The sequence below is a fragment of the Girardinichthys multiradiatus genome, chromosome 2 (assembly GCF_021462225.1).
Source record: "Girardinichthys multiradiatus isolate DD_20200921_A chromosome 2, DD_fGirMul_XY1, whole genome shotgun sequence".
Lineage (NCBI taxonomy): Eukaryota > Metazoa > Chordata > Actinopteri > Cyprinodontiformes > Goodeidae > Girardinichthys > Girardinichthys multiradiatus.
The window spans coordinates 27,117,252-27,129,652 of record NC_061795.1 but is presented as its reverse complement, the minus strand read 5'-3'; the positions used below and the strand labels follow the sequence as shown (position 1 = coordinate 27,129,652).

Genomic DNA, 12,401 nt, shown 5'->3' with positions numbered 1-12,401 from the left:
CTCCTAAACCCAAAATAACATTAGAATGATCCTACCTGGGCTAAGACATAAAGGGTCAGGATTGTTGTAAATTTGGTGTTTTATTTGGAAATCAGGGAAGAGTGGAGGGGCATAGAATCCAAGTTGCTTGAGGTCCAGTGGGACGTTTCCACAGTGAGAGATGATTTGGGGAGCCAGGTCATTTACTGGTGTTGGTCCACTGTGCTTTTTCAATTCGATAGTCATCTGCCATGAAGTATCACAGCGCCTTCTGCTTTCCTCTGCTGACAATGTTTATGTAGATTTATGTAATTTCATCGCACAGCAGGGCTTGGCACCAGCCCACAAGTGCCAATAACCATGTTAAATATCACGGTATCACTGTGCTTCATTGGAAGGAAAACTCCCCTGATGTGAAAGCCCACAGAGAATCTATAATAATCCATCTCCTCCAAGCCACGCCGCATTATGGAGTAATTTGAGCCCTGAGTTTCCATAATGTACATACTTTTCTATAAACTGCCATATTTATATGAGAAATCCTTTTCTTAGAAACTGAACTTTGGGTTTTAGCTGTAAGTCATTCATCAATATAATCATCAACATTAAAACAAATAAACAGTTTAAATATATCACTTATCTGTATTGAATCAATGTATCAGTTTCACTTTTTCAGTTGAATTACAAAATATAAATAAACCTTAACTGATATCCTAATTAAATGAGATGTAGCAGTATAACTTTTCCTGTTACATAAATCACAATTTAATGCAAAAGGGGGGAAAAAATTACATATTTATCAAACAAATTAAGAGAGGTCTACAATGAACAATAAACATAGTCATAATTCATCATGTGACAACTGGAGGTGTCTGCCGTAGTCTGTCACTTCACTGTTCATGAATATTTCTTGGTTTTTCAAAACTTCTGACACAGAAATCTGCCCATCTCCATCCTGGTCCATTTCCTTGATGAGGTGAAGTGCCTGTTAATGACAAAAAAACAAATTAAACAGAAATGTTTTAGTCTTTACAATCCATAGCTGCAACAGTGTTTCTTTCCAGAATTGCAACAAAAAACCCCACAAAACTGTGAGCAATCCCAATATTAAATCACATTTCAGTACATATTCTGGCTTTAAAGTCAAGGTTTGGTACGATTTCAATAATAAAAGCAAAATATATTAAAATGTATATTTCTTTTACTTCAGTCAGCAGTAAACAAAGAATCTTTTTCAATTTCTGAAATTAATTTCAGTTTGTTTTGTTCTAAACCTCAATGTTGATTTAAATAGGACTGTTCCTATATTTGAAGACAAAACATGTTTAAATCAATTTGGAATTGTTTTGATATTTAGACAACCTAGTGTACCAGCTGTTTCTGAGTGCAGGATGCACAGCTGTTGGGAAAATGCCTTGCATCTCATTAGATGTGCGGAGTTTGGGCTTATTTGATGCTACAGGTAGCCATTTAAATGTTTGCTGATTTTTATCCAGTACCAGTTGCTTTGATTGTGTTTCTTTGTATTTGAGGCTTACCATACAGTTCAATCTCAATATTGAGCGTCAAAAACCTGATAACGTTAAAGGCTGTACATGTTTTCCTTTCAACAAATTTTGATGGAGCCATTGAAGCCTACTTCCTCTCTCGCTGAACCATAGCTATTAGGCGCAACCCAGCGCAGCTGCTCATCTCGATCCAGTCTGCCATCCTCATCCTGGTCGTACAGCTCTTTAAATCGCACAGTTTCTTCAATCTCCCACTGTGATGGTGATTCACCTTGTTTACAAAAAGAGAAACACAAGTTGTAAAAAACAAACTGAATACAGAGAAGAAATCAGGAACAAAGATAACAATACCCTACCTTCATTACGCACATTTCCAATATATTCACTTAGAGCGACGAATCCATCTTTATCTGTATCATATTCATTCAACACATCTTCAATGGCAAAGTCCTGGCAGAAAGACAATAAGTCAATTTCAGTGGATGCAAAGCACTGTCCTATACTGGATAAAGGAGTGTGTTATCGTATCAGATTTTGCAGGAATGAGAACTAAACTCAACTTACAGCCATGTAATCCACCTCAGATGGGTGGGTGAAGGCAAGAAACTCAGTCACGTTTAGGCCAGGTGTACCGTCCACATCGGCAAAATCAAAGCGCCTCTTTTCCTTTAAGAGAAGCTAACAGTGATACGAGAACATGTTAAAATCTAATAAAGTTACAGAAGGATATGAGGTAATTTGTGAGAGATTAATTTGCCTTCAGAAAGTGCTCATACCCCTTGAACCTTTTCACATTTTGTCATGTTACAACTACAAACAGTGTACTTTATTAGGATGTAAAGTGATAGATCAACACAAAGTGGCACATAATTATGAAGATAAAGCTTTTGATTTGTTTCACAAATTCAAATCTGAAAATTGTGGGGTGTTTTTGTATTCAACCTTCCTTTCTCTGGTTCCCCCTTGAAAAAAAACAGTGTAACCAACCAAGAGGTGCGCGGTAACTGTAAAGGAGCAGCAGATATTCACAATTTTGGTGGAAGAATCTGTTGAAAGGGCATCTGAAAGTCACACTGCATATTAATAATATTTATTGGCCAGTTGAACTGAATGGTTTATGTCAAAGCATATTCATTTATTAGAATGTCCTAGTCAAAGACCCAAACCCAATTGAGAATTTGTGACAAGAGTTAAACACTGATGCTAACAGACGCTCCCCACCGAATGTGACTGAGCATGAGAAACCATGAATCATCAGATGTGCAAACCTAGTAGAGACATACCCATAAAAGACTCGCAGCTGTAACTGCAGTAAATCTGGTTCTACAAAGTATTAACTCTGCGGGGTTTAATGCAAACGTTCCCCGCAGTGTTCAGAGTTTTATATGTAAAAGCTTTTGACCGTGTTTTATTTATCTTCAACATCACAATTATACTTTAATCTGTGTTAGTCTATAACATTAATGTTCCAGTAAGTTTATGGTTATAACATGTCAAAATGTAAAATCTTTTTGCCACACATTGTATAATGTTTGCCTACTTGTCTAAGAGACTCTTGCTCCGGGTCACCGAGTATAGTGTCATCATCAAAAGTAATGAGCTGATCATGAGCAACAGAGCTGGACTCCTCCCATGTTACAACACCATCTTTGTTAATATCAAACTCAGTGAAGCGCTCCTCGGCATCTTCTAGAGCATATTTTCTGTAGACATGCTGAATCCACAGAGTGATCTCCTCTGAGAATAAAACACACAATATGGTCATATTAAAATGTATTTTCCAATGTTTCTTTTTTGCATTTTTGACCTAACATAAAGTTACCTGCACTTAGAAGATTGTCCCCATTTGTATCAATCTTCTTTACAATTTGCATCATCTTCTTTCTCTTCTCTGCTGGGCTAAGTTTCTTTATTGCTTTGGTGCTCTAAAGAAAAAGCATTGAACAAGTACGATGAAAAACGAGCAGGAGATCAATAAAGAGTAAAGAGATGGCTAAAAACACAACAGCATGACCAAAATATGAAATAACCTCCTCTCCTAACAGAACAGCCATGTCATGGTCAGGGTTGTGCTGCTGGCCGATGTAGTGATCTTCATGGAGATGTTCATGTGAGCCTAATTGTCCAACCTCAAACTGAAGCATCAGCAGAAAGAACAATAAAACGTGTTCCATCTGTTGACAAATGCACTAATAAATAAGAGTAAACATCCCAAACAGAAGTGCCCAATGCAACTCTGCTATCTGGTGGCCTGTTGGTGGAAGTTCAAACAACAACCTTGCAAAATCCACACATAGCTGCTGTGTTTAAAATTATGAGAACAGAGAATCAGATTAAACAAGCCTAGCGAAAAGATTTTGATTGGTCAATCTGCCTAAAAGAATAGTTCAAAACTGCAAAGGAAGCGTAGAGAAGATGGGAAAGCACAAACAGCGTTAGCTAATGTAAACCAGCCAATAATACCCTAACTGCGATTAATAAGACTTAAACAGTTAAGAATGTTATTACCGTGAAAAGTTGTCAGTACAAATGTATATACTTTAGCAATAGTCAAAGTCGTGGAGTGGGACACTTCCGGTAGTGAACTTCAAATTAATAGGGCTATAAAATCATTGTGAAGGCATATATAGGTATATATATATATATATATATATATATATATACATAGAGATATATATATATATATAGATGGATGTTTTCGAGCCTCTATTTCTGTCAATTATTATAATTTTTTGCCTGCAGCCACGGAAACACTATATATAAAACTAGAATATTACATTAGACCAAAAATAAATAAATAAATAAATAATAGACATCAGAGCTTAATGAAAAGTAACCTGACAAAGGCCCTCATTATATATATATATATATATATATATATATATATATATATATATATAAATATACAGTACAGACCAAAGGTTTGGACTCACCTTCTCATTCAAAGAGTTTTCTTTATTTTCATGACTATGAATATTGTACCTTCACACTGAAGGCATCAAAACTATGAATTAACACATGTGGAATTATATACTGAACAAAAAAGTGTGAAACAACTGAAAATATGTCTTATATTCTAGGTTCTTCAAAGTAGCCACCTTTTGCTTTGATTACTGCTCCGCACTCTTGGCATTCTGTTGATGAGCTTCAAGAGGTAGTCTCCTGAAATGGTTTTCCAACAGTCTTGAAGGATTTCCCAGAGATGCTTAGCACTTGTTGCCCCTTTTGCCTTCACTCTGCGGTCCAGCTCACCCCAAACCATCTCGATTGGGTTCAGGTCCGGTGACTGTGGAGGCCAGGTCATCTGGCACAGCAACCCATCACTGTCCTTCTTGGTCAAATAGACCTTACACAGCCTGGAGGTGTGTTTGGGGTCATTGTCCTGTTGAAAAATAAATGATGGTCCAACTAAACGCAAACCGGATGGAATAGCATGCCGCTGCAAGATGCTGTGGTAGCCATGCTGGTTCAGTATGCCTTCAATTTTGAATAAATCCCCAACAGTGTCACCAGCAAAGCACCCCCACACCATCACACCTCCTCCGCCATGCTTCACGGTGGGAACCAGGCATGTAGAGTCCATCCGTTCACCTCTTTTGCAACGCACAAAGACACGGTGGTTGGAACCAAAGATTTAAAACTTGGACTCATCAGACCAAAGGACAGATTTCCACTGGTCTAATGTCCATTCCTTTTGTTCTTTAGCCCAAACAAGTCTCTTCTGCTTGTTGCCTGTCCTCAGCAGTGGTTTCCTTGCAGCTATTTTACCATGAAGGCCTGATTCACACAGTCTCCTCTTAACAGTTGTTCTAGAGATGTGTCTGCTGCTAGAACTCTGTGTGGCATTGACCTGTTCTCTAATCTGAGCTGCTGTTAACCTGCGATTTCTGAGGCTGGTGACTCGGATGAACTTATCGTCCGCAGCAGAGGTGACTCTTGCTCTTCCTTTCCTGGGGCGGTCCTCATGTGAGCCAGTTTCTTTGTAGCGCTTGATGGTTTTTGCGACCGCACTTGGGGACACTTTCAAAGTTTTCCCAATTGTTCGGACTGACTGACCTTCATTTCTTAAAGTAATGATGGCCACTCGTTTTTCTTTAATTAGCTGCTTTTTTCTTGCCATAATACAAATTCTAATAGTCTATTCAGTATGACTATCAGCTGTGTACTGTATCCACCTCCTGCACAACACAACTGATGGTCCCAACCCCATTTATAAGGCTTGAAATCCCACTTATTAAACCTGACAGGGCACACCTGTGAAGTGAAAACCATTTCAGGTGACTACCTCTTGAAGCTCATCAACAGAATGCCAAGAGTGTGCGGAGCAGTAATCAAAGCAAAAGGTGGCTACTTTGAAGAACCTAGAATATAAGACATATTTTCAGTTGTTTCACACTTTTTTGTTCAGTATATAATTCCACATGTGTTAATTCATAGTTTTGATGCCTTCAGTGTGAAGCTACAGTTTTCATAGTCATGAAAAGAAAGAAAGAAAGAAAGAAAGAAAGAAAGAAAGAAAGAAAGAAAGAAAGAGAAAGAAAGAAAGAAAGAAAGAATCATTTGCGTAACAGAATTGATATAGTATTTTACATAATGGTTTACATTTTTTTTCATTCAATTTAATTTCACGACCCCCAAGAGCCAGCTTTGACCCAGCTTTCCAAACCACTGTATAAGCAAATTGCAATGTTCCCTTTTAATGCTTTTACTTTGAAAGAAAATTCATGTCTAGTTGTGCTTGAAGGTGTTTTACGACCGCTTGACTCACGTTGTAAACTCAACCAACCGCCCAAGGATGTCCCGCCTGATCTCACCGGTTGCCATGGTAGACAATTTAAAGTCACGCCCACGAAAAAACTGTACCACCCTTCCCCCTAAATTGTACAGTATGTGACTGGCTGTCGCGTTCGCCATTGGCAGGTTACTGTAACTTGATTGGACAGTTTCGACGTCAGTCACAGACGTGAACTCAACGCACTTCCTGCTACCACTCCAGTAGGTTGTCCGTAGTGTCATGTATTTATCTGACATGTTTTTCTATCCTCATTGACCAGAAGACAACTTTGCAGTGGAACGTTAATTTCTCACAAACATTAAGGACTGAACTCGAGGCGGGTCGATGTCCAAAGACAACCGCCATGATGGGAGACGGCGTGGCGCTGGCCAGCACCGTCTCGGCCTGAGGGTTAGCCAAGGTGTTGACGGGAGGGAAAGGTCTGGGAGCAACAGCTCTGGCTCCTCGCATGGAGGAGGCAAAAATGCATCCACACTTTCCTCTAAGGTATGTATGAAGCAGAACCCTCTGCGCATAACGAAACCGTAAATAAACCGTTACATTGCTTCACCGACACAGGCTAAGTTAGCTTACATGCCTGGGATGGGATTACTTACCTTTTGTAGGTGTGTTGCCTTCGAAATAAGTGATTTCTTTAAATGTTCCCTTTCCTGCACTGTTCTATTGCAGTTGGTTGCCAAATAATGTGGCCTTGTGTTGCTTTCCCCATTTTCCCCAGAGTTGACATAAACACACAAACCAAAATCGAATCGTTTGACCCAGTATTTCACATCACACAAAAACAATTTGGTAAACTCAGGGGGAGAAAATAGCAAGAACGGTGGATACAGCACTCTCTTCTGCAAATTATTTTAATTAAAAATTAAGAAATAATATTGTGCAGTTTAATTTGCAAATCCACCCACAAATGTTAATGTTGTCTCAGTAATAATATGTTGAATGGTATGCTTAGTATGAATCTATAAGAATGGATTTATATGGTTATTAAGCATGAAATTGGTTAAAGCAAATATTATTTATTTTGCTTTCTTTAATTAATTAGATTAAATGTAGCTATGCTAAATCAATACAGTAGTATTTAACCAAACAGTATGTCCTTGTATTATTTGTCCTATTGTAATCTGTACAACTGCTAAATCTAACTGTGGTCTACAAGATGAACACAACAAACATGTTATAATGTACAATAATTTACTAAACTGATTTAAAGCAACTAAATAAAAAAACACACTTAATATATTAGCAAAAAATAAATGGCATATTTTGACAGAAAACCATATGTTTTGCAAAAGGAATAAGCTAGCATTTTAGTAAACGTAGAGCAAAAAAAGAAATGAAAGAGCTGAGCATAAAATCACTCTTACCTTGGCTCGATCTGGTCCTACTCGACTTCACTCAGCTAGGTAGTGCAGGGAAAAGTTAATAAAGCTCAAGAGCAACTATAACAGTATCAAGGACTACAATGGCCGGAGCGGGTCAAACGAAATGTTATTTTTACTATTTACAAACCATAAACCATGCCCGAAGGCTGAAAGAAAAGAAAAAGGACACATCAGCTTTCTGAATTACACGCAGGCGGAGCGCTGTAGTGTTAATAACATCACACATAAAATCAGCTGTTCAGCCGCATTCCCCCTAAATATACAAAACAATACCTCCATGAAAACAGCGTGTTTGGTTCTGAGATTTTATTGGCGGTCCTTAAGCGACCCGCCGTCTGCAGGAGGAGGGAGCAAGCAGTGAGCTGCTTTGCGTAATCAGACCTGCATTGGATCAAATGGGAGGAAGTCTCCGCTGAATCCACAGAGCATGAATATCTAATATCCAACCTAAAACCAACTTCAACGTGGTCAAAAGTTCACGGTTTTGGTGCTTTTAAGTCCTTGTCTTTGTTATTGCCATGGCTGAGACAAAAACTTTATCAAAAAGCCAAAAATTGTAACTTCTTCAGGCCAACCTTGGAGCTTGACCAGACCAGACAGCAGGGTCTCTCCATCCGCTTCTCCTGCCACACCCCCATTCACATCAGAACCCCTGAGCCTTGTTTTATAGATTCTGGCTGGGCTGTGGTCCAGATAATTATCCCATTGAATCATTTTATACAAAAAAAAAACAACTCAGATTTTATATTTATTTATTATTTTTATTTTTTACCGTTTCACACAGATTACTTTAATCTGACAATGTCACACGGTAATTTCAGCGAAACGCACTACACTGACGGCTGGAGGCGGGCTTCAGCCACCATAACTCCAGCCGTCAGTGGGTCTGTGGAAACACAACAGGTGGAACCAAGTGGAGCGGGCCGCGCCGCCTAAAACGAACCAGTGGAAAAGGGGCATATGTTGTCAGCTAATCTCAGAGCTTTTACTGCTCATCATCAAAGATGCCACTTCAGTTCTACATATCTTTAGATTTGTACGAGCATCATTTCCAACTTGGGAGGACATCTTCATTAAGACATCTGCTGCACCTTTTCTGATCAATCAGATTCCTTTTAACATCCAATAACAAGATAGCTTGGGGGGGTATTGCTTCTTTTAAAATGGACTACTACAACAAGATTGTTCTTCTTAATGTCTTTAAATATCTATTTGACCAGAAGGCTAGCTTTGTCTTAACGCAACTTTGACTAATGTAATACAGTGATATTAGCATCACATGAAAATAATTTACTCTTGAATACTTTGAATACTTGAATATTTTGCCAGTCGTTCAGATCTTGCAAATGGAACAGGCAATGTTTAGACATACTGAATGTGACAAAACTATTTAAGAACCTGAATTCAAGATTGTTGGCTGCAGTATGTTTACACTGGACAGGAAATAATACCTTTTTAAAGCTCAATTTTGGTGCACATGTACAATAACGTCTTTAGCACTTACAGTGCGTTTCAGAAGTATTCACAAAAGTATTTTTCCTCCCCCCACATTTTGTGACTTTACAATGTCAAACATCAAGGTTTTGAATTTGGATTTCATGTTGGAGTCCAGCAAAAGTAGTAGATAGTTATGAGGCAGAATGAGCAGAAAGAACTGAATTCTGTAGACATTCAAAGCTTGTAGAGACTCATCTCAAATGATTTTCAGCAAGAGGTGGGTCTACAAAGTATTTACTCAGGAGAGGCCAATACAAGTGCACACCACTTTTAATTTTTTTATTAAAAAAATATGTTGAAAACCATCGTTTTCATTTCCATTTACCTTTTCAGATGTTTTGCACCTCAGAACCACCATACCCATCAGCTACAGAGCATCACTCTGTGGATAATATGCTGTGTTTGCGCACCGTGTCTGTGTCACCCTGCAGATGTACTCTCATCCCCCCGGCTGCACAGTATAGAGGGGCAGAGGGGGCAGGCCCGCTGCGTGCACATGACTGCGCAGCGTTGTGGCAGAAGGAGAGTGAGAGACGTGAAGCAGAGATAGTGGAGGCTCTGATGCAGAGCTGGGAGTGAAGACAAGGCTAGCAGTAAGCATAGGAAGCTGCGTACACTGGCAGGCAGTGAGTCAGGCCTAAGAAGTGGCTGCTAACTTAGCAGAGTGGCGAGGGTTCGGGCTAGATTACTGAAAGACTGATCTGGACAAAATAGTGTAAGAGAAAGGGAGGACTGATGGCCTATTCTCCACTTGTCAGTCTCAACCGTTTTTGAGAGAGGAGTTGGCACAGCTGGGGAAGTTGTTATAGCAGTGTGGACTACACAGTGGACGTCTATTTTGGTCCTGCTGTCAGACAACGATGTCACCTTGGACAAATGGCAGTGCTGGTTAGAAGGAACAGGTTGCATGGAATGGGCTACTAAGTATGTCAGGAGTGGATAAAGAAGAGGAACCTGCTCACAGACTGTACTTCTATTCTGTATGTATGATCTAATGGTTTTATTTCCATGTTTTGCTAATGACTCAGTGGTCCCTCTCTGTTCATGCTTATGTCCGTTTGTAGGTCTTGCCAGGAGGGAAACCCGACACTTGCCCCCTTACTCAGCACAGTCTTGAAATTAAACAGGCTCTGTAGTGCATGGCGATAGACTGCCTGGCCAAATGTGAGAACAGTAGTTAGACTCCACAGTATTTATCTGCTCTGCAGGTCAGGTGACAGCTTGGATCAGTGTATTAAGTACTCATTAAGTGGATCACAACAATGTTGTTGGAACGCTTTTTGTTTACCTGGGCTGTTGAACAGGTGTCTAGGAGTTGTGTGTAGGTACCGTATTCCTTAAAAAGCCTTTCATCTATTGGTGGTCCAGGTTACAAAATGCAGAGTAAACCTGCTCTCCTCAGATGGCAGCTTTTCATGTTTCTCTGTCCAGGTTTTTGATATTCTTTTATGTCTTTGTAGTGTCTTTCTAGTTACCAGAATAAAGCCCAGGCCAGGCCACTTGACATGTAAAGAATTTTGCTCACCAAAAGTAGGTCAGCTGGGTATCTCCCTTGGGGACATTAACTAGCATCAGACAAATGCACCCATGCTATTTCTCCATGTGTATCCCCTAATGAGGGATGTTGATGTTATTCTGGTAGGATTAAAGAAAATAGTTTGTTGCATAAGATATATATCTTAGTAGAAGAATTGTTTTCTTCTGCGCTGTAGACGTCTGTTTGAGAAGCAGCCAAGTAAAGACACAGTTTGTTCCATGAGTCATTTGCAGTTAGGTGGAGAACCGCTTCTCATTTATATTATTCTTTTTTCAGGTAGTGGTTATATTTCAACTCTAAAACTCAAGAAATGAGTACATTTCATTTAGATTTGACTGAAGTGCAGATTGAATAATTTAGTAGGACTGGCAGGAGTGTTGTATGTGTTTCTGTGAGGAGGATAAACACAAGAAGGAAAGATCCAATCTGATGGGCCTTGTGCTGTTTGCTTCTGTTTTAGTCATTCCTCTCTTTTTATTTAAAGCAGTTTCTTTCATATATAAACAGTTTGATTTTATGACATTTTCTCTATGTGGAGATGTGGGGAGTTGCTTATACAATGTTTCATCACAGGCTCAATGTGCCAAAGACAGCGGGAAAAATATGTCAGTATGTTTTTGTGTTTTTTTTTTTTTAAGCTCTCAGGATCACGGTCAGGTTCACTGATGCATATTCAATGTGTAGGTCAACCATGATGAGGGCGGGGCACAGAGTGTGTCTAAAGCTTCTGCCTCTGGCTGTTTTTTGTCATGGTCTGTGCCATTTACCCTCTTCCCTGTGCTTCTAACGCTACCGTGCTGTGCCCTCATTTCTGGTTCACAGCCATAGGAAGGCTGGGTCACTGACTGAAACAGCATTTTCTAACATACACTTTAATTTCAAAATGCTAAGAATACAAATCATAATTTCACAGTTGGAAACTTTTTAAATCCTCTAATTTCCTAACTGACAAATAATTTATGTAGGGTTTTACTTTTGTGTGCGTCATTGTTTGAGAAACTGAAAACATTTAGCTGCTGTGTACATTCCAACTGTTGTTCAAAATGTGTGTGCAAGATGTCTTAAAATGGAGGTAACCATAGCAACACTGCTCATTTCAGGTTGTGCTGTTGGTTAACACTGGAGTTTGAATTCATTTAATGATTTATCAGTCTGGATTCAGTCTTGGTTTTGATTTTTAACTGTTAATAAAAATGTCTGTTATTTACACAATTTTGTTAAGGATATGAATTCATTCTGTATATTCCGTCTTGAATGCCTCAAAACTGCATCAATAAAACATGTTTTTTTTTTTGGAGACCATTAACATGTTCATAACTGCATTTTTTTATTGCTATATGTCTGGTGATTGTTTAGTACAAAGTTAGTGTGAGTGTGTGTGTGTGTATATATATATATAATTATATATATATATTTCTCTTTTGAGAAACTACAACATCAGAAGCAAATATTTTACGTAAACTGGAGTTATTCTTGTGAGATCCTGTAAAAGATTTTATTCATGGACTAGAATGTGTAGCTCAGTGGTGGAAATCAACATTTTTAGCCATAACAAAAAAAACAAACGCTAGCATCAGGGGTGGAGGTCACAGGTTTCTGATGGAGATTCACTGTAAGGTCTGACATTCTACCCATGAACTAACATTACAGCACTTCAAGTGCTGTAAAAAACTTAACTGTGGGAAAAGGCAAACTAAAAAATA

At 38.9% G+C, this 12,401-nt stretch overlaps 2 protein-coding genes across 5 annotated transcripts in view; one reads left to right on the top strand and one right to left on the bottom strand.

The window, feature by feature from the left end:
- Positions 1–601: 601 nt before the first annotated feature.
- On the bottom strand, positions 602–7,012 carry rcn2 (reticulocalbin 2). Of its 4 annotated transcripts, none has more exons than XM_047355305.1 (8): positions 6,879–7,012; positions 3,518–3,661; positions 3,310–3,412; positions 3,028–3,224; positions 2,052–2,165; positions 1,844–1,937; positions 1,619–1,758; positions 602–964 (listed from the first exon to the last, which is right to left on the bottom strand). In XM_047355305.1, exons 2-8 carry the CDS (start codon positions 3,659–3,661, stop codon positions 821–823), a joined length of 936 nt encoding a protein of 311 aa, XP_047211261.1. In that variant the 5' UTR covers positions 6,879–7,012; the 3' UTR covers positions 602–820. The 4 variants fall into 4 exon arrangements, with proteins under 4 accessions (XP_047211261.1, XP_047211256.1, XP_047211275.1 ...); XM_047355300.1 differs by lacking the exon at positions 6,879–7,012 and adding an exon at positions 3,996–4,064; XM_047355319.1 differs by lacking the exon at positions 6,879–7,012 and adding an exon at positions 3,996–4,022 and having other exon boundaries at positions 3,518–3,622.
- scaper (S-phase cyclin A-associated protein in the ER) overlaps positions 6,352–12,401 on the top strand; it is a 76,588-nt gene continuing 70,538 nt past the window's right edge. Inside the window, exon 1 of the mRNA XM_047355320.1 lies at positions 6,352–6,768. Within this exon, the coding sequence (XP_047211276.1) occupies positions 6,607–6,768 (162 nt within the window). The 5' untranslated portion in view covers positions 6,352–6,606. The remainder of the gene's footprint in view (positions 6,769–12,401) is intronic.

Bases quoted from the DNA above. Each gene is read 5' to 3' on its own strand.
- rcn2 (XM_047355305.1), bottom strand. From the start codon at position 3,661: ATGGAACACGTTTTATTGTTCTTTCTGCTGATGCTTCAGTTTGAGGTT. The intron at 2,166-3,027 runs GTAGGCAAACAT...TATCACTGTTAG, and splicing joins AGCAAGAGTCTCTTAGACAA to CTTCTCTTAAAGGAAAAGAG. The intron at 1,938-2,051 runs GTAAGTTGAGTT...TCTTTCTGCCAG, and splicing joins CTGAGGTGGATTACATGGCT to GACTTTGCCATTGAAGATGT.